Source organism: Colius striatus, chromosome 3 (genome assembly GCF_028858725.1).
Source record: "Colius striatus isolate bColStr4 chromosome 3, bColStr4.1.hap1, whole genome shotgun sequence".
Lineage (NCBI taxonomy): Eukaryota > Metazoa > Chordata > Aves > Coliiformes > Coliidae > Colius > Colius striatus.
Window position 1 is genome coordinate 21,690,363 of NC_084761.1, and position 21,157 is coordinate 21,711,519.

A 21,157-nucleotide genomic window follows, 5' to 3' on the forward strand; every position below is an offset into this window, starting at 1 on the left:
CTCTCCTGGCTAGTGCTGCCCTCAACTGCTTCAAGTTGCCTCAAGGTTTGAGAGCTCGAGAGCTGCAGCCACCAAAGGCAGATAGCGACAGGGCAGAGGAGGGGATCTGGAAGCCCCTGGGATGCAGCAAGGTCAGGCCAGCAGCTCCCTGGTGATCCCACGTCCAACAGTCACTCCCCCATGAGCCCACAGCAGAGGACAGAGCCCACCCGCTATACTCCAGCACCAATGAGGTCCCCGAACACCCACCTGTCCTGTCCCGCTCTGCTGCTCCCCAAACAGCCCTGGTGCCAGGGGCAGTGAAGTGGGAGCCTAGCACCAAGCAGCTTCCCCCAGACCATGCAGAGGGATGGTGCCACCATCCTCCGCAGTTGGGTACGGTGGGAGACTGGCACCACAAAATGAAAGGCAGAGACTTTCCAGCATCACTATGTTTATTTTTCACTCCAAAGCAAGCCACCTCAATTCTACAAACATTTTTCTGGGCAGTCACCTGCCATTAAGGCATTTTTAAAAGATATATAAACCATTTTCTCCAGCTGCAGCTGCGGTTCCTGGGGCTGCCTGCACCCACTCCCTCAGCGCAGCGTCACCAGCTCTTCGGCAGAAGTGGGGTGAATGGCCACGGTGTTGTCCAGGTCGGCCTTGGTGGCCCCCATTTTGACGGCCACAGCAAAGCCCTGCAGCATTTCATCACAGCCCAGCCCTTGCATGTGCAGTCCCACCACCTTTGGGAGAGAAGCAAGAAGCCAGATGGGACCCAGCACGGGTGAAATCGAGGCTGAACACTGGTCTTGGTGCTGGGGAAGCTGGAACCCTGCCCTAGACCTAGTCTGAGCAGGTCAGACAAGACATGAGGACACCCAACTATGGGTGCGCATCACCCCCCTCCAGCACCCAGCTCTCCCTCTGGGTTCCCTTCCACGCACCTTCTCCTCCTTGCCAGCGCACACCAGCTTCATGACACACTTAACCTTCCTCTGGGTGACGGCGTGGTACAAGGGGGTGAAGGAGGTGCTGTAGATCTTCACGTTCTCCCTCCCGTGTGCGGCCACGGCTTCATCTGCAGCAGAAGACACAGCACGGAGGTTAAGGGGATGCGCTGTGCACGTGAGGCATTTATAAAGATGGAGTCAAAGCCCATTTTGCAAGGCTCAGACTGCTTGCCAGAGACTGTGTCCTTGAGCATCTAACTAGCAGCTCTGAGCCACAGTGTCCCCTCCCTCTTTGCCACCCTGCACCTTGTCTGTCCCCACCTTCGGTAAGGCCCACAGTGCCAATGGGTGGGTGGCTGAAGACGACGGTAGGGATGTTGTGGTAGTCCAGTCGGGAGTCCTGCTTGCCCTCAAAGAGCCTGTGGGCCAGCCTTCTGGCAGCTGCGATGGCCACTGTGGGGAGGGTCAGAGAGCCTGAGCGGTGGCAGGGTACAGCACTGAGGGGTTGTAGGGAAGGGGAGCACGGCCACAGTACCTGGGGTGAGAAGGGCTCTTCCACAGACATCTCCAACAGCGTAGACCCCTCTCCTGGTGGTGTTCTGGTACTCATCCACCACCACGTGGCCCCTGGCATCCACCTGCACACCCTGCCACAGGAAAGGGCAGCCGTCTCAGCATGCACCCCAGGAGGGATGGGACACGCACTGCCCACAAGGGACCTCTGCCAGCTGGAAGGGGCACGGCAGGAACATCATCCAGAGATCCATGGGAGCCTCAGAGACCCCCAGGCATCCTGACACCAGTGCGGAAGGGACGTGCCATCTCACCACTCGGTCCAGACACAGCCCCTCAGTGTTGGGCTCCCGTCCCACGGCCCACAGCAGGCAGTCCACGTCCTGGATCACTCCCTCTGCTGGCTTGTGGCCAGGCACTGAGGAGGTCACCGTCACATCCAGCAGCCCAGAAGGGGACTTGGTGACTCTCTTGACCTGTGTGGAACAATAGAAGCCACAGGGGGAGAAGGTGCTGATGGTTTTTGCCTTGAAACAAGCAATGGCAGCAACAGTGCAGAACCAAGGATGCTGCCAAAGCTGTGGCCTGGTGAGCTGCACCCAAAACAACGGCCTTCACCCAGCCCTGCCTCTCCTGGAGGGATGAGGCAAACCGCAGGGCTGCTCTGCACGTCCGTACCTGTGTGTGCTTCCAGACATCCACCCCGGTGTTCTCCAGCTCCTGGGTGCAGTTTGTGCTGATCATGGAGTCGAAGGTCCTCAGGACCTGAGCAGAGACCCACCAGTCCCACCAGATGAGTATCTGCAGGCAAAGGCACTGCCCGGCAGCCCCCTCCACCTGCATTTCCCTGTTCCCGTGCCCCATATGGGCCCAGAGAGGTTTGGGGTGCTTCTGCCCCTGTACTTGGTGCTGGTGAGGCCACATCTCAAATATCGTGTTTGGTTTTGGGCCCCTCACTACAAGAAAGAGACAGAGGTGCTGTAGCATGTCCAAGGACAGGCAATGGAGTTGGGGAAAGATCTGGAGAACAAGTGGAGCTGAAGGACCTGGGAGTGTTTAGTCTGGAGGAGACTGACGGGAGACATGAACACTTTCTGCAACTCCCTGACAGGAGGTTGGCGTGAGGTAGGGGTTGGTCTCTCCTCCCAAGTAACAAGAACAAGATGAAATGGCCTCAAGTTGCACCCAGGGAAGTTTAAATTGGAGATGAGGATGAACTTTTTCACCGAGAGGGTTGTTTGTTAGCCAGTGGCACAGGCTGCCCAGGGAAGTGGTGGAGTTCCCGTCCCTGGAGATATTGAAGAGCCGTGTAGCTGAGGTGCTGAGGGACATACTTTAGTGGTGGGCTTGGCAGTGTGAGGTTAGCGGCTGGACTTGATGAGCTTAAAGGTCTTTTCCAACCAAAATGATTCTATGACTTCATGGTTAATGATAAAGTTCTCTATGTTTGTTTTTCTTCTTTTTTTTTTCATGTTATGACTTGACCCAAAGCTCAAGGCCCCAGGCGCAGCGGCACGCACGGCTGCAGCAACGCTGGGGTTGCTCTGAAGCCTCCTGGCAGCACACCCACACTCTTCTCACTCCATCTGCCCCTCCCAGTCCCTCCTTACACCCATCAGTCTAACACCCCCGTCCTCTGCATCGTCATTTCCACCCTGCAGAGCCTGCACCCACTCAGACTCTCCTTTCCCAGCTCACGGGAGCCGGTGACCAAAAAACCCCATCAGACTGGGACGCAGCCGTGGGGCGGGAAGCGTGGCAGGGGACAATCAGAGACAGTGCTACCTTGTCCTGGCGGATCAGCAGGGATGTCTTGGAGCCCAGCATGGAAAGGATCCCCGCCATCTCCACTGCAATGTAGCCAGCACCGATGATAATGCTGCGCCTGTGGAGAAGTGACGATGCTGTGTGTGGGCACATGGAGCCGGCGGTGCTGGCTGGTGGGGGGTGAGCCCCGCTTTACCTGGGCAGTTCCTCCAGGTCAAAGAAACCATCGCTGGTCATCCCCAGGCTGGCACCTGCAAAGCAGAGCTCCTTTCACACCCATCACTAGCCCCGCTTCCCACTTCTCCAAACCTGCCGCGCTGTGGCAGACCTCTCTCTGGGCAGCCTGGGGAATTTGGTCAGGCTCACCAGGAATTTTGCTGTCGGGGGGCACGGCCGGCCGCCCACCCGTGGCTATAAGGATGTGAGGAGCCGTGTACTTTTTTCCCTCCACTTCGATGGTGGGCTCAGGATCAGCAGTGAACTTGCCATAGCCTCGAATGATGTCGATGTTAGCCTAAGGCAAGTAGTAGTTATGTGATTAACCGGAGGAGGTCTAAGAGCCAGCTAACAAAGCCAGGGTTCTGCAGACGAGAGCTTCCACAGTCAGAGAAGGGGACACGCATTAAGGCTGGAAAAGCAGACGAAAATCCCTTCCAGCTCGTTTCCCTGCTCGACTCACAGGATAAACACATCCTCACCTTCTTTAAGTTATTCTCATAGATGTCGTTCAGGCGCCTCACGTAAGCGTCGCGCTTCTCTTTAATTGTTCTGCAACAGAGCAGGTGCTTATTGTCACCTCAGCAAAAGCCATTCAATACGGGGCACCCATGCCACAAAATAAAAAGGCCCTGAGCTACCCAGCAGGCTGAAGCCTTCCCCGATGACATGAGGTTTTTGTGCCTGCCTTCCCTGCAACAAGTCTTTTTCCAGAGCCCCTTCCCACAGCTGGTTTGCCATCCCTCCTTTCCAAAACACAGCGGGAATCCTGACCTCAGATCCAGCTCAGCATCCGTCCACAGGAAGCCTCAAAGCAGACAGGGAACCCTTCAGGCTGGCCAACAAGCCCCTGGGCTACGGTGCTGCCCTGTCGTTGCTCCCTGTGGGACACGTGCCCAGAGACTTGTTTCCAACCATCTCTTTCCATACTTACCTCCAGTTGAACCTGACATCGGGCGCTTCAAAGCCGTAGTCGGCGTGATCATGGACAAACTCTGCGTGAACAGCCGCGTTCCACATCACCTGCCCGCACAAACTGCAACTTGGCTCGGGAAGAATGCTTGGATTTCAGGAAAAATCCTGCCACACTTCCCAAGGCCTCATCTCTGCCTGGAGCAGCCCACAGGACACAGGGCTGAATGCTTCACGGCATCACGATGGCTCAATTTGCTCCAAGCCCGTTTCCTCCCCACTCCCTGTGCCAGCACCTCCCTGCAATTTGTCAAGCATCCACGCCAGACCCAACCCAACGGCGCCGAGGTGCTGCAGGAGCTGGCAGCAAAAGCACCCTTACCTTCTTGGGCACGCACCCAACATTGACCTAGGGGGAAATAAGAGCAAGTCTCAGAGTTCAAGCTGAGGTTTTCAAAGACGAGGCTCTGGAGAGTACTTGATGTCAGGCTGGTACCAAAACCCAGGAAAATAAAGGCAGGATTCTGTGTTTCTGGCACCAGAGAGCTGTAACAGCCTTTGGTGCCTCAAGGTCCTGCAGTTCACCCATTTTCTTTCACTTCCTCGAAGGAGAATATGGAAGGTGCACACTCCTCACATGCAAGGGTTTCTTTCCATGCACATTTAAAAAGAGGTTTCCTAGAAGGACGTTTGCCATCTCTTTCCTGCACTTCTAGTCCTGATACAGCAACTCTTCCAGAGGAATGTGCTTAAAAGATAAAACTAGAGCCACTCCTGCCTTGTTGCAGGAACAAGTTTGGTTTTCTGTTTACTGGCTCTCTATGCCCACTCGCTCTACTTCCCAGCCTTTCAGCAGCAACCCAGTTTGTTACAGACCCAGGACTCAGCCTCATCCCTTTACCCACGCGATAACGGCCAGAAAGAACCAGCATCCCCCTGCACGGGAGAGAGGAACCAGCCCCGTCCCCTGTCCACTCAGCATGACAAGGCAGGTCCTTGCGCAAGCGGGATGGTGGCTCCTACCCTCCGGCTTCCCGCACCGGCCCCTGCGGGGTAACCGATCCAGCCCCAGGGGAACCGGGACCAGCCCCGGGGAGAATGGGGAAGAGTCGCCGAGGGGGCCGCGGCCTCGCAAGCCCCGTGTCCATTCCCCCGCCGCCGCCACGGGAGCTGCCCTCCCCACGCGCGGCTGTCCCCGGGACTCACGCAGGTACCCCCGAAGCGTTGCGGTTCCACCAGCGCGACGCGAGCGCCCAGCTCGGCTGCCCGTCGGGCCCCCGCCAGCCCCCCCGACCCGCCGCCCAGCACCAGCAGCTCGTAAGCGGCCGCCGCCATAGCTGCGGGACTCGACTCGGCACGGCTCGGGGCCGCCGCTCCGCCCCGCCTCGCCCCGCTCCGCCTCCGGGCCCGCCCCGTCCCCCTCCGCCCCCCCCGCGCAGCACAACACCACGGGCTGGGGGCTGACAATGGCAAGTTTATTGGTTCAGGTACAGCGAGAAGGATTGCAAGCACTTCCAGGACAAATATACAGAGGAGAAAAAAAACCTAAAGAAAACGAAAAAAAAAAAAACCCAACAAAAAAAAATGCAAACAAAGAAGGCAGGATCAACATGGAGGGGGACACTGAGCTGAAAAGGGAAGGCTTTTATCCCTGGTATGACAACGTACTCCCAAGCAGGAATCACTTCCTTTCTCCAGTTAAGTTGATGGGTCTCTCAATAAAACGAAGAGCGGTAGGGGAAGGACTTAGTGTGTGCATTTCCCTCAAAAACAACCCAATTCATGCTAGTTAAGCACTAGAACTAAAAATGTACAAAGAAGCATTGAAGGAGATGGAAGTGTTATTGGAGTTACCTTTTCCTCTCTGAACAGTCCAGAAGAAAAAACAATGACTACAAATACAGCAGGCAAACTGTTGGACCGATGGGTATAGGATAGACATAGTGTTGGAAGGAATTCAGTCTCAAGTTGTGCTCAACGCTCTTCGTCCTCTGTATGGCACATTTTGGTCCATGATGGGGATTTTAAGTTGAGACGAACCCTGATTTCTTACAGAAACGTGTAAATATTGTTGCTCTTTAAAATGCCAGGTGGACTTCCTTCTACAAAGGTTAGGAGAGGTTTATAGGAAGTAGTCTGGGGTACGACGGGTGACATGGGGCTCTCCACGACGAGGTGCTGGGTCAAACTGGAGGCTGTAGGAAAGAAAAAGGGATCATTTTCCAGTCTCCACAATGTCCTTCCCGCCATAATAAACACTGGGCTTACTCTCCTGCTGCTATGGCTTTACTCATCCCAGTTGCTCTCACATAGAATGGTCCAGGTTCCAAAAGAAGCATCCGTGGGAGTTAGGACCTATGGGCCAGTGGGAATGCTGCTCATGTGGTAACCACCTTCCAGCCGTCAGTGCCTCAGCAGCCCATTGCTGCCTTCACCCCAGCTAAGCTGAACGCAAAATTCAGCTGCTCTCACCCACCTTTACAAAGGCTAGTGCTACTCAAAATAAACTTGTAAATCAGTCTGGCTTTACTGTCTCCATGAAGCTTGGGCAATAGAGGGATGAAGAAAACACAGAAGCTCCAACTCTCCAGAGCGCCAGGAGGAAGATACCACACGGTATACAAAAGAAGCTTTTAACGGCTTAATTCACTACTTATTTTTAGATATTCCTGCAGGTGGAGCACATGATGTTAATTCCAGAGTGGTTTGAGCTGGCTTTTCACCAAAGAATTCCTTTGGAAAGGATCAGACATGCCTCACACACATAATGGTCACGGGGAGAGGACAGATCAAACCAGGTTACTACTCACAAAGAATACTTTAAAGTGTCGTCTAGTTCCATGATAGCAGCCTGGTTCCCACAACGGTAACAGTAATTGGGTGCACTGAAAATGGTCACCACATTTCGGTCGTGGCACCAATTATAACCCTGCCAGGAAAAGAGGAAAAAACAAGGTCTCTGTTAAACCTCAAACCTCATCCCACCTGAAGTCCCTTCCTCTTAAATCGTCCAAGGCATTTGTGAAATTGCAGACTTCCCATCAGTATTTCCATCCCACGTGAACTGATTTCAAAACAAGTTCTCTGCCGCAAGAGCAAGCGGCAGTTACCTTGCAAAACCTGCTTCAGCCACGAGAGAGATAGAGACCGGCCACTCCTCACTTGTGTGTTCACCCCCTTGTGCACAAATTGTGGACCCTGGACACGTTCAGGTTTGCCTTCAGCTTTCACTCCCTCAGAATCGCCAGCCTGCCTGCTGGAGGCGAGCGCCTTCTGACACACAGCACTACTTAAGGGATCTACTTGAACTAGATTTTAAAAATACATCTGCTCCACTGGCCCACCTGGCCTTTTTCCAGCACGATGTACCACAGCCTATCGGCAGCCCAAAGCATGGCTTAATCCCTGTCACATCTGACAGCTGCTGCTCACCGCCGCGGCGGCTCCCGCACAGCAGCCGGCATGGAAGGAGGCAATGATTTCCACCACCAGGCTGAGGCAAGGTCCCTGTGGCAAGCTGCTTGCACGGGGGGAAAGGGTAGAAGACCCCCCTTATTCACATATAAAGCAGAGCACGTTGTTTAGTGTTGCCTTTTGTTTTCAGGTGATGAACATCCAGCTTTGGTATTTACCTGCGTAATGTTTAGGTGGCTTACACAGACCCATCAGCTCTCTTAGAGGAGACAAGAACTGGCACCTGTGTTTTGTTAGCCCCATCTAACAGAGCACTTGCCCTACCTCCATGACAAGTTGGTGAGCCCGAGAAACCAGCGTGAGTCCATTGGCGTGGTTAAATGTTTCAGAAATGTCTTGCCCAAAGGTGTAGCCAGCACCACGTGGAGATATGCCCCAGCCACCACGGTCATCCGGATCCGACCACAACAGGTCGCACATAGGACCCTTGAAAAAGAGGAAGCGTTCTTCGTTAGATCACCAGCAAGGCTGTCACAAGAAAAAGCCACTTTTAGAAGACTGCGTGCATGTCCTTCTCTGCACAAGGCCCTCGAGTTTAACACACACACACATTTATTGTAACAGTCAGCAGCCTTCTCAAAAAATAAGTACCTACACCGAGAAAGCAGTCCATGTAGCCAAACACTGGTCCCACCTCCTCTCCCACCATTTACCATTCAGCTACTCAGAGACACAAAGACACAGAGAGCAGATTTACACTCTTACTCCTGACTCTCCCAGTGTCGTAAAAGAAACCTCATGAGAAGGCCAAGGAGCCACAGTGGGTTTGCTGTCAAGCTGCAATAAATTAACCAAAGGGTAATAACCAGTGGGAGATTAAGAATCAACCATTCCAGACATTGCTGTTAAGCCTTCAGCAGCCCTTCTGGAAAGGTATTAATAATTTAATTTCCTCTCCTAAACAGTCTCTTGTTGGACTGGACATATAAAAATCAAACCTTGTGCACATTTTCTAACAACGCACAAACGAAGCAGCTTTTCTTGTTGAGCTACTAAGGAGCTGTTTCCTACTCATCTATCTGAGCTCTGTAGGAGGGATCACCCTGACTACACACTGAGTTCCTCAGGACAGGCACATTTCAGCAGAGGACTGTTGAAACCACAGAGAAACAGTATGTTACATCTAACTACAGGTAGATGTCCCACCAGGACATCTACCTAATTTTCCTAATTTTGGAAGCCACTTAAACAGTTTATTTGGGGGTTTTGGAAGGCCTGGGCAGACCTGACTGCGTTGCTCTTGTTGCTATACCAAATATTTTGCAGGCCAAGCAGTTTGCTTTCATCAGGGAACATTCAAGTTTATTTGTAAGCCCCAACCACTCCAAGACAGACCAGCGATTTGCTATCCTGGGAGCTCAGAAGGTGGTTTCTTCAGTCCTGAGGCCCCCAGTGAGGGATGAAGAAGGTGAAACACCACAGAGGAAAGGAGTGGCCGTGCAGGGTGGACAGTGACACAACATGGCTTCACGTGGTGAGTGTCTGCAAGCTGGTCTGTGAACACCTTCCCCTATCAAATACTATTCCTTGCGTCAGCGTAACGGTCAGAGGATCCTGTGAAGAGGAGCAGTGAAAACCCCACCGTTCTCCTTTTGTGGGCTGCTATAATCAAAGCAGTCTACATGAGCATGGATTGACTTGTGTGTGCTCTGCCCTAAGATGTGTTCAAAAGCTCTAGCTCTTTGAAAGGCAGTAAACAGCCGTGTGTCTTGCTGTTTAAGAGGACTTCAACATGAGGCCACATTTACGTTTTCCCATGACAGTAAGTTTACAATGCATTCCTGTTCTCATTACCTCGTGTGGAACTTCCTGCAGGCGGTCCAGAGCCCTGATATGATCCAGTGTATCTATGGATGGAGATAGGCCACCGTGGAGACAGAAAATCTGTTCCAGAAAAACAGAGCAATCCGTTCAGTGCATGTTGTTACAGGATCTTGGAAAGAGCTGGTTTCTACTCTTATCATTCTTTTACAATTACAGCCCTCTCACTCTCGCAGAAGAGAAACCAAATTTAATTCCCACAGAATGAAACAAAACTAGAAGGCTGCACCTTGCATACAGAAATCAGAGTGACAGCAAATATAGTAAGCTTTCCCTTTTAAGAATACCTTACCTGATGGCCACAACTCAACTTGCATCTAATGTGTCATGACGAGATCCTCACTTGTTTAGCAGTCACTTAAAATGGACCACACATGCAATACCCTGCCATCTCTTTGGTGGCACAATCAAAAGCCTTCCCACACCATCGACTTGTACTGACATCTCACTAAATTATTCCCTTAACTCACAGTAAGTAGCCCATCTTTAAATAAATTCAGATCCCAAGTTGAGGGAGCTTTGATACCATTCCTGTAGAGATCAGACAATACAGCCCCCATAACCATGAAACACAGCATTTTCCCTCTTCAAGGCTTACCTGGCCATCTACTAGAGCTGTAAGTGGAAGATAATCAAAGAGATCTGTGAAATACTTCCAGACATTGGCGTTGCCGTACTTCCGCAGACATTCGTCGTAAAAGCCATACACCTGTGTAATCTGTCTGCTTTCATGGTTGCCCCTCAGTATTGTAATGCGTTCTGGGTAACGCACCTAGTCACCAAGAAAACTCTTCTTTAATACAATAATTGTACCATTGATATGGAAAGAAATAGTAACAGAGTATTTCTAAAAGCAGTCAAGCATTCAGCTCTGCACCCACTAACACTTCAATTTACAACCATCTAGCCCAAGCCAATGGCATCATCAACAGAAAGAGGAATTCCTTCAAAACTCCCCCGAAGTGCGGTTTTGCCCAAGGCTGCTGCAGAAATGCCATCAAACTGTACATTCAATGTCCCCCCCCCATACCTTCAGCGCTACTAGAAGAGTCACTGTCTCCACCGAGTAGTAGCCTCTGTCCACGTAATCTCCCATGAACAAGTAATTTGTGTCTGGCGACTTCCCACCAATTCTAAAGAGTTCCATAAGGTCGTGGAATTGGCCGTGGACATCTCCACAGACAGTGACGGGGCAGCGCACCTCTTGCACATTTGACTCTTTTGTAAGAATTTCCTTAGCCTAGCAAGAAAAAAAACCAAACCACATTTAGGACAAAACGCAGGAAGCTCCTCTGTAAGCAGGTCCTCATGTCATTCCACTGCACTTGTGTTGGAATCTCAACTACTCCAGTAGCCCAAGTCGACCCCTGGAAAAACAGTTTGCTGGGTGAGCAAAGACAGAGTGCCATTTGACAAATTCCTGTGCCCAAGCAGCAGGGGGTTTGCTACCATGAGGCCAGGTGATTAAGATCTTACTGTACCACAAGCATTAACAAACAATTTTGAAGAAGCCCCTGAAGGAGTTAATTTCCAGCCTTTCCTGCAATGAAGCAGTGTGAACATCAAGACTTGTACTCTATATACCTTGGGTTTCAATCATGAATCCTGTGCTTTCTCCAAACGTTTCTCAACTGCAAAGATGAAGCACTACTCCAGTAAGTTTCATCAGCATCATGGGCAGACACTACCTTCCTAAGTACAATTGATTATTTTTTAACATACAGATTTTGACAGATTTCTCCATCTACACGCTAAACACAGCTCAGGTCTGTCCATCTCAGACTAGGACAGGACTCTGCGCTCTAATCTGCCAGCCAAAGCCAAGTGCTCTTCAGTTCCACAATACCCAGAAGCTTTTACCTCAAGAACCACAGCCATCCACTCAAGTTTTCACATTTACTCCCAGCAAGAGCCCAGTGCAAAACTGGTGTGAATAGAGAGCAGTCAATACTCTTGGAGTCTGTTGTGAGGGCAGAAATACCAGAGGAGATGTAGCACACCACTCAGGCAACTACTATGGTATTTGCCAGAGCACACATAAAGCTAGATACTATTCTGCTTACACTAGCAGGAAAACTACGACCATGTGGACTTCTAATCAAAGTCATTTGACTTGCAGTGATGTACTTACACACTGACTCCCTTCTGCCACGTTTTAGTCTGACTGCCATCTCAGTTGCTCAATGGATTGCTCTCAATCCCACGCAGCAAACACTCACGTTGCCACCCCCACTGGCAACACAGCAGCAGGCTCTAACAACTGCACCACCAGCTACTCCTCGCTGCCTTCCTCCTCTGGGATCCCTGTGGCTTCCCCTGGCGCTCTGGTGCTCTCTCAGGAGCAGATTCTGCAGCAGTAGGGCTGTGTCATGGAAACAGCACTTCAGACAGCGTGCTGCCTGTGTGTGGAGGGAGATAGCTCACAGTGTGATCCCTGAGTGGGGAGAACATTAAGAAAAGTTGCACATGACAAAGGGGCTTATCTGACAAGACACATTGGGCAACCACCATGGCACCAGATGAGCCAAGCTGTAGTGCTCTGCTAAGACAAAAGCCAGCCATGTTGCTGGTGGCTGACAGGCTGCTCTCCAGAGTTGCTTCGTTGTGCCTAGTATGAGATGTCCAGAGTGATGTATCAGGAAAGGGAACCTTTACTTACACATTCCCAGAACTAAGAAATTCATTTCCCTTGCAGAGGGGTAGATTATTTCTTCCTGCTTCAGGTACTGAGGAAAACAAGTATTCCCAAGCCTCACCTCACTGACCTGGCACAGAACACCACTGTATACACAAGAGGAGTTTCTCTTGCCCAGGGCACTTTCGCTGTCAAGATTTCCAATACTCTTACAACCACAACAGTTGTAACAACTTCTAAAGGCTGGTCCCATACAACTAGAAAAGCAAAGTCAGAGGCAATTTAAACATAGAGAGCCACAACCAGCTTCTCTGGCCGTACCCAGCTGGCAGCAAAATGACCACAGACAGAGGGATGGCATCCCTGGACTTAGTCATCTCTTCCTCTCCACCCAGAAGTTGTTCTGCTAATTACAGTCATGTAATGGAGCCTATCTGCATTACCTTATTATTGTTATCAAATTCCATGTTTGGTTTGCTGCCTCCAGCTCATGAATTGATGCAGATCAACACTCTGGGCATAGAGAACACCCACAAATAGGCTCGGCCCGATCTGAACAGAAGGGATGAAGGATCACCAGCACTGAACAGTCAGCAGCAGGTGGTGATCTGGCTGTTCATCGCCAAGTCCCTCAGCTCACAATGATCTAACTCCCATCTGCCGCTACCAGGAAGAAGTCACTTATCAAGGACACCCGTGTCCATGCTGACTTCTCTCTTCCAAAGAAAGCCCATATTTGGAAAGAGTAACTAAAATCCAAGCAGCCACAGGGTCTGAAAAGTACCCAGAGTGCCCCCGGCATGGTACGTAACCCAAGGGATATGACTCTGATCCTCAAAGACATGTCCTGCATGTCAACTCAATGGCACGGGGCCTACCTGGCAGCTCAAAACTGACTGGAAACCGCTGAGCGTGCTGTATCGTTGGGTGCAAGAGCAGTACTCAGATTCTGTTTGCATATCTTTAAGAGCATCCATAGTGCCTTTTGAGAGCTTCAGCCCTCTGGCAGAGAGAAAGAAGAAACTGTCACAAAACAGCTGCTCAGCACTTTCTGATTGTTGCACAGAGATGTAGATGGGGTTTTGTTGCAAGCTGGAGCTAACTTTACCACAAAAATGGGAGGCATTTTCTGCCTTTTCCTATCATGTATACTGCTCCCCTCCCAGAAGAGAAAGAAATACACTCACTTCAAGTCTGAGGAGAAAAGATGCAGGCCACTGTACAGATACCACACACACTCACTCACCAGTGTCTCTGCCACCTCTGTGAACTCTCACCCTGAGAGCATCCACAGCTGAAGCAGCACAGACAACAGAAAAGAGCTCCCGTTGTGCTGTAACGGGGCAAACAGACTCATGTTAAGTGCATCCTAGGAAGGTGGGCCTGCTACAGTCCTACAGTTTTGGTACCAGGAGCATCTAGAAGGTTCCCCTCAGGAGAGGGGAGGAGCTAGCAGCTGAAAAGCAGCAGCTTCTTAAGCTGCCTACCAGCTGTTGCTGTGTAGCTTATTTTAGCTTGTTATGCAGATAAACATACATGCACATCAATAGATTGCACTATTAGTTACAATATAAGTTCACTTCAAGCTTGGAAGCTGAGCATGGCTGGCTACAGTAGTTCATCCCAATGTGTCTTCCTCATGCAGAACAAGGCCTTTAAAATCGTCAGCATCATTAAAAACACCCCAGAACAGCAACAACTAACCAGAGCACTTTGACTGCATATACCACTGCACAGAGCTAATGCTCAAATGACTTAAACAACAAAAGCATCATTACAAAACAAGGGTAAAATTCTCTGCTGCAAGTACATTGCCCTGCACTGTCATCTTTAACAGCTTTCTTAAGTAAAGTAACTGTGACAAAGTCATAGTTTTCTTACCTACCTTTGTTTCAGAAAATGGTTGCTAATGTTATCAGCTTCCTAAGCAGGTGCCCCTATCGTTCTGGATGAAAACGATATCCAGGTCACAACAAAAAGAAGCCATTTTTAGGTATTTTTATTAAAAAAACTATAGTAAGCACAACAGTTACCATATCTGTGCTCAAAATTACTCTGAGAGGAGCACTACTTGTCCCTGTGAGCTTGCCTAGAAACCTAACTTCCGTTTCTTTCCCAGTTTTTGATTCTGTAGATCACTTTCGTAGACTGGAACACATGCTTGTCTGCTGTCCAGTCCTTGGTCTCCACGGAGGGAGGCTGAAAAATGCACATCCCAATAATTTATTGTGTTGTTCTCTCGGGAGGAAACCAAGGTGTCTCAAGGCTTGAGCACAACCATTAATGTGCTGCTCCAGAAGCCGGGCTGCTGCGCTGGTTCTGAGACTAGCACTGGGATGGCCAGGAGACCAGTCCCTCTGTGAGCGCCTCAAGTCCACATCAGGCTGTGCAGATCTGCCTATGACAATTGTTTAGGCCAATACCATAGGTGAGATTATGACCCAACTAGGGAGTATATCGGCAGTGTCATGCTTTCTCTAGAGAAAAACCCAAAGACCCCAAGTATCTGCTTCGCATACAAGACCTGTAGAGCACAGAAACTCATAGCCATGAAGATTCATTCACCACATCACGAGCTCAGTTGGACCTGCAGGAGCTCTTACTTCAGGAATCAGAGAAGCCAGACACTAAACTTCTGATCAAAATTCAACTAAACCATAATTCATTCCATCAGCTGCAATAGACCAACGTATTATGTTGACAAGTGTGCTGAGGACATTAAAATCTCAAGGAGCCTGGTCTGAAGAAAAAACAGCTGGATTCTCCAAGTGAACATAAGCCAGCAATGTGTCCTCGTGGCCAAGAAGGGCAATGGCATCCTGGGATGCATCAAGAAGAGTGTGTCCAGCAGGTCAAGGGAGGTTCTTCTCTCCCTCTACTCTGCCCTGGCGAGGTCTCATCTGGAGTCCTGTGCCCAGTTCTGGGCTCCCTCAGCTCAAGAGGTACAGGGGACTTTCAGAGAGAGTCTAGTGCAGGGCCACCAAGATGATCAGGGGACTGGAGCGTCTTTCTTATGAGGAAAGGCTGTGGGAACTGGAGCTGTTCAGCCTGGAGGAGACTGAGGAGAGAATCTCACTAGTACCTACAGGTATTTAAAAAGGTGTTTGTCAGGAGGATGGGGCAACGCTTCTTTCTCTAGTGTCCAGTGACAGGACACTAGATCATGGACAAAAGCTGGAACACAAAACGTTCTTCTTATGCTTAAGGAAAAAATTCTTTCCTGTGAGGGTGAGGGAGCCCTGGCACAGGCTGCCAAGGGAAGATGTGCAGTCTCCTTCTCTGGAGGTTTTCAAAACCCATCTGGACACCTACCCGTGTGACGTGATCTTGGTAGATCTGCTTTGGCCTGGATGACCTCTAAAGGTCCCTTCCAACCCCTACCATTCTGTGATTCTGTGAAATAAGACGGAAGCTGGAGGGATGGAGTAGTCCTGCCCATCAGCAGTAAGGCAGCAGAGGACACCCTGGAGCCCAGGAGTGACAGGGACTATCACAGTGCACACCTGCTCCTCCAGGTACCAGGGCCAGCATATCCTGGGGTGAGTGTCATCACTGGAGAGATGAGAGATTCCTGGCCACGACTCAACACCACACTCGGTATTTCACGTTTGAATAGTGTCCAGGGTGCTACTTGGCTCCATTGCTCAAACTAATTTCACTAATTTGTGCAGGCAAGGTTGCTAACTCATTCTCCTGAAATTATTCTGTGGTGAAATGATATCAGAGGCAGAAGCATCGTAGGTATGTGCCAGTAACAGCACTACTCCCTGCGGTATCAACTGGCTCCTGCTGCGTGCCTTGAAGAATCAGTTTACAATGACCATGTCACAACCACACAAGAAATACACATCTTCCTTAAGTGATTAGAATCCTTTTCCTCCCAACACTGCACAACACAAAGCTCTCAAGCTGCTCACAGCAATGAGACTGTAACCCTTCTTACACATCCAAGGAATGAGGATGGAAAAAACAGAAGCCATAAAGACAGACGGATATGGAGGTTGCTTGCCTGTGTTTAATTTGAGAGACAGTCTTTTACTTGCTGTCCTTCATATTCCACTCTACTACCCTGGTGAAAAGCCATTTTGCCTGGCATAAGCACAATGGCTCTTAACTCCCTCACTCACACCAGAACCTGACTTGAACTTTAAGATGACTTTTGCTGATCTGAACTTTAAGATGTAAATGTTCAGACATTTCCACGTCTAAACCTGGAATGCTTCCTATTAAAACCAATCCAACTTCTTAGCCTTTTAGCCTGACTTCAGATGTCCAAATTACAGGTTACCACCTGTCTGAGTTCAAAGGCAGTTCAATACAGATAGCACTACCCTGCTATCAGGACCGGAGTCAACAATTTCACAGCTAGCATCAGCACAGAAATCTGCCCTGGCACCTCTGTTGTTGTGCAGACATAATCCAGGGCAGGACACAGATTTTTCACTCTCTGTCTAATGAAAGTGGAAAAAGTTTTTTAGCAACCTTCTGCCTTAAAGCAAGTCTAAGACCACGATGTTAAGAAAGGTAGTATCGAGATGCAAGACACTTGATGGACATTTCCCCAACATGCTGGAACATTTCCTGCTCTTCTACAAGCTCCAGCAGTGACCACACTTGGTTGTCCTTCTATTATCATTTACACGTCAGCATGATTTTAGCTAGATTTCATTTGAAAGACCAGCAGAACGGGAAACAAGTGTTTTCACGTTGTCTTGAGATGACATCTTGATTAACTGCGTGAAGAGTACAAGACTGATTAGCTGTCAAAGTGATGTCGTAACTGGGCAGGTGAAGATAGAACGTAATTTTTATAGGTGCAAATTTCAAGCATTTTCAGAGTGCTGAATAATTTGTTGAACCCTCACCAACCTAGCTACGTCCAATCTTTTCCTCATTACTGTCCATTATACCAGCAATTAAAACCAAGAATGACCCACACAGATAAGTCTGGGATTTAATTCTTTGGGGCTTCCTCCCCCATTTTGATTTAAGCTTCTTTATTTTACCAATGAGCTCTTCCACAAATGTACATCTGAGGCAAGAGGCAATGTTGTGCTTGGCCTCTTCAAAATCACACAAAAGGGAGCACTAAGAAGGAAGACATGGTTAGCATTTGGAGAAACCCTTACCATCTCAAGGAAACAAACTGAATCAGCTTTCTGGCAGGGTTGCTTCACACCAAAAGCAAGCTTGCATACCCAAAAGTTTTTGTAAGCTCCTTTCAATTAACAGCTAGGTGATACAATCACTCCCCATGATCTTAAGAATAAGCCAAGTAAGAGCATTGAAGAGTATTTACTCCATCCCCAAGTCACTTCCATCAGTTGTCAGCACCTGTGAAGACCAAGGTGCTGGGACAGATGACGTCTGTCTCAGGACATGCACCATAGGTTCAGGGTTTCTACCCATCACCTGTATGACAAACCTCCTCTACACCTCTCGCTGCAGGTGATGTGCTGAGCTGCCCCTCTTCCTGCTTGCTGTGCCAGCCCTGATGTACAGTCACAGTCTGCTGGAATTGTCCTCCAGCTTCTCAAAACACAGCAGTCACAGCTCCTTAATTAACAACGCTGCTGGAGAAGAAGTGAAATGGTTTTCTGGAACAGCTTGCTGGTTACAACAGCAGTTCCCAAGCAGCAATGCTAAGAGCAGGGCATGGATCACACCAATAAATTATATCAGGTTTATTAGACAGGCCTCATGCAGGAGACAGCATAGTCACAAGAATCTCTTACTCTTCAAGATGTATCTACTTTTCAAGCCACTGCTGTCACTCCCTGCTGCAGCACCAGCCCTTTTCACCACACGCCCCTGGAATTGAGGGAGCTCTGGAGAAAGAGTCACAAAACAAATGGACAGTCCCTGCACAAGATAAAGATTGAAAAAAAAAAAAGAGTGGGGGGAAGGGGGAATGAAAGCCAAGGCTGAGTAGGGGTTAGCTAGACATGGGGATCACCGGTGAAAACAACTGCAAGGAACCCAGAGCCTGGCATTCTGCAAGGTCTCTACCTGTGGCACTCCAACAAACAGCTCCTACTTTTCTGATGAACACCCCTGGCACGTTACGAGGTGCTCAGATCTCATCCCTGGGGCAGTCTACTGAGGAGCCAATAGATGGAAATAGAAGTTTAGCTGCTGTCCAAAACACATTGCCATGAATAGGTATCAGAAAACACGTTCCACTTGTGAGAGAACTGAGCAAGACATGTGGGTAATAATTTGATAACGTCAAGTTCACCATCAGCAACACAATGATAAAGTGAACACTGAACCAATTACTCTACTCCGTGCCTGATATTTATCAGTGTGGCCAGGAAAGGAACCTCAGAGTTCTCTGGACTGCCTGATGCACAGGAATGGTCTCTGCTGGTCACTAACATAAGCAGCAAATAGAAAGAATAATATTTGTTGCTACGTTTGTTCTCACTTGAACACTTTAACTGTCACAGCTTGCCAAGTCTGAGAAAACCCTAAGTTTGCCCCAGACTGCAGTTCTGCAAGAGCGCTCACACAGAGGTGCTGAACTGCTCCAACAAAATCCAACCCAAGTATAAAGATGGGTCTCCTCATGGAAAAAAAGAAAAAGGCTCTTGACAGTCTACACTAAACAAGTCCAAACAGGAGCCTGCCAAAGAACTGTCCAAACCACAGTCCGAAATAGCAGACTGTGTCCTTTAGCCTGCCATTTCTCATTCTATTTTAGTCTCCCTCAGCAGCTTGTAAACCTCTGTTTAGGTTGGCACTACAGCTTATCTCTTATTCCCCTTTGCCTTCCTAGATTACACATCGATGTCAGGACATTTCCTCACTGATTTAGGGTGGACTTTTTAGTACGAGGCTAATACACACTACGAGACACAAGGGAGAACTGCAACGTGAGGCCGCTGAAAGGCAGAACACGTCTCCCTGTGCCTCGCCCACAACCGAGATGAGGCCAACACCAAAAGGCAAAACCCACGCAATTATGTATTGAAAACGAATTGCTATAACCGCGGCATTTTTTACGCCAGAAATATATCGCCACTGTCTCCAAGAGAACCCGCTCCCAGATATGTTACAGGCAGCACCGCGCTCTGACAGCGAGCACAGGGAGGAGGAACGACACCGTTTCCCTGCAGCAGCATCCTCCGCTCTCCCGCTGCCATTTTCGGAGCGCCCTGCCCGCGGCTCCCCGGCGGCGGGGCCGGGCTCCCGTAAGCCCCTGCCCCGAGCCCGCACCGTTCCGGAGAGCCACGGGCTCCCGCCACCGCGAGGAGCCGCGCCCCGCACGGGCTCTGCGCTCACCTTCTCGCAGAGGCTGCGGACCTGGCTCTCGCTCAGCTGCCGGCACTCGTTCAGCTGCTCGATCCACTGGTCCAGCTCCTTGGCGAACCCCTTCTCCTCCATGGCGGCCGCGCTGCGTGTGGCCGGGCCGGGCCGCTCGGCGCGGGGCCCCGCGGCGCTTGGGGCCGCTCGAGGCCCGGGCCCGGCTTAACGGCGGCGGCGCTGGGCCCGGGGGCGAGGCGAGGCCTAGAGCCGCTCCGCGCCGCGCCGCTCCGCGTAATGGCGGCCTCCGCCCCCCCGGCCCTCCCCGTGCTGCGCACTTCCGGACACGCCCACTCCGCCTGACCGCGCGCACGTCCGGGGCGCCGCCGCGCAGGCGCCACACGCAGGGCCCCGGCCCGCCGGGCCCCTGTCCCCCTGTCCCCCTGTCCCTGCCCTCAGGCGCGGCGCGGGCGGTCGCCTCTGCTGACACACGGGCGGAGCGGCGCGGAGCCCTTCAGCTTGCAAAAGACCTTTAAGCTCATCGAGTCCAACCACTAACCTCACACTGCCAAGCCCACCACTAACCACGTCCCTCAGCGCTTCAGCTGCACGGCTCTTGAGGATCTCCAGGGACGGGGACTCCACCACTTCCCTGGGCAGCCCGTGCCAGCATATAACAACGATCCAGTCTCCAATCTAAACCTCCCCTGGCACAACTTCAGGCCGTTTCTTCGCATTCTGTCACCTGGGAGAAGAGACTCACCACTCCTCTGGCCACAACCTCCTGTCAGGGAGCTGGCTGAGAGCGAGAAGGTCTGCCCCCAGCCTCTTCCAAGACGAACACTCCCAGCTCCCGCAGTTACTCCTCATTAGACTTGTGCGCCAGACCCTTCCCCAGCTCTGTTGCCTGTTTCTGGACAAGCTCCAGCCCCTCAGCGTCCCCCTAGGAGCGAGTGGCCCTGAACTGAACACAGCACTAAAGGTGTGATCTGCACCTCACCAGTGCTGACTACAGGGGGACGGTCACTGTCCGGTCCTGCTGGCCACGCTATGTTTGGTACAAGCCAGGATGCCATTGGCCTTCTTGGTAGAAGGGAGGCGAGGCGTTCATGCGTATTTATGATACATGGCATCTCGCCGCTGCTGTGGGACAGGAAACAACCACTCTTCCAAAGTGGCTTATGGTACAAACTGAAGTAAACCACAGAAAGCAGGTGCAACTTTCACCCTGTAAAAGGCCAGCACAAAGCGTGCGCATGATTTTAAGTCCCACTGAAATCCTGAAACAGGGAACTTCACACTGACAGGGTGGCTGCGTTCTCCTGCACAGCCATCTACTCCTCCAACAAGGAAAACTTAACAAGGAGGAAACTTGATGGAACAGAGGGAAGGCACCCCTTCTGTTGAAGCAGACTGAGGTGTCTTCCACCCTTTGCTGTCTAATTCAAATTTGGGTTTTTATCTGAAGGCAGGGATTTCAGCCATCACCAATTTGACTTTAAAGCTGTGTCACTGTTTTGAGGGAATTTTCCTATATTTTTTGTTTCTGCTGGGACTTCTAAGATGCCAGTTCCATTCTCTGCAGCTGATAAGCAACTTTTGACTTGCTTTGCTACTTCCTCTTTACCAGAATGTAATA

At 50.6% G+C, this 21,157-nt stretch overlaps 2 protein-coding genes across 2 annotated transcripts; both read right to left on the reverse strand.

Moving 5' to 3' along the window:
- Positions 1 to 416: 416 nt before the first annotated feature.
- On the reverse strand, positions 417 to 5,691 carry GSR (glutathione-disulfide reductase). The gene is made up of 13 exons (XM_061993837.1): positions 5,550 to 5,691; positions 4,726 to 4,752; positions 4,366 to 4,454; positions 3,914 to 3,983; positions 3,582 to 3,729; positions 3,412 to 3,466; positions 3,234 to 3,333; positions 2,127 to 2,213; positions 1,763 to 1,924; positions 1,471 to 1,582; positions 1,257 to 1,388; positions 930 to 1,063; positions 417 to 728 (listed from the first exon to the last, which is right to left on the reverse strand). The coding sequence occupies exons 1-13, from the start codon at positions 5,676 to 5,678 to the stop codon at positions 579 to 581; spliced, it is 1,395 nt and encodes a 464-aa protein (XP_061849821.1). The 5' UTR covers positions 5,679 to 5,691; the 3' UTR covers positions 417 to 578.
- Positions 5,692 to 5,797: 106 nt separating this feature from the next.
- LOC104551338 (serine/threonine-protein phosphatase 2A catalytic subunit alpha isoform) lies at positions 5,798 to 19,838 on the reverse strand. Its single transcript, XM_061991996.1, has 7 exons — positions 19,558 to 19,838; positions 10,669 to 10,878; positions 10,237 to 10,410; positions 9,612 to 9,701; positions 8,082 to 8,243; positions 7,154 to 7,272; positions 5,798 to 6,538 (listed from the first exon to the last, which is right to left on the reverse strand). The coding sequence occupies exons 1-7, from the start codon at positions 19,657 to 19,659 to the stop codon at positions 6,466 to 6,468; spliced, it is 930 nt and encodes a 309-aa protein (XP_061847980.1). The 5' UTR covers positions 19,660 to 19,838; the 3' UTR covers positions 5,798 to 6,465.
- Positions 19,839 to 21,157: the final 1,319 nt, after the last annotated feature.

Excerpts from the sequence above, each read along its gene's own strand:
- GSR (XM_061993837.1), bottom strand. The coding sequence starts at position 5,678 with ATGGCGGCGGCCGCTTACGAGCTGCTGGTGCTGGGCGGCGGGTCGGGG. Across the intron at positions 2,214-3,233 it reads TGCTGATCCGCCAGGACAAG|GTCCTGAGGACCTTCGACTC; the intron begins GTAGCACTGTCT and ends GTCTCTGCTCAG. Across the intron at positions 729-929 it reads GCGCTGGCAAGGAGGAGAAG|GTGGTGGGACTGCACATGCA; the intron begins GTGCGTGGAAGG and ends TCTCTCCCAAAG.
- LOC104551338 (XM_061991996.1), bottom strand. The coding sequence starts at position 19,659 with ATGGAGGAGAAGGGGTTCGCCAAGGAGCTGGACCAGTGGATCGAGCAG. Across the intron at positions 9,702-10,236 it reads CAGCTCTAGTAGATGGCCAG|ATTTTCTGTCTCCACGGTGG; the intron begins GTAAGCCTTGAA and ends TTTCTGGAACAG. Across the intron at positions 8,244-9,611 it reads TGCAGGAAGTTCCACACGAG|GGTCCTATGTGCGACCTGTT; the intron begins GTAATGAGAACA and ends CTCTTTTTCAAG.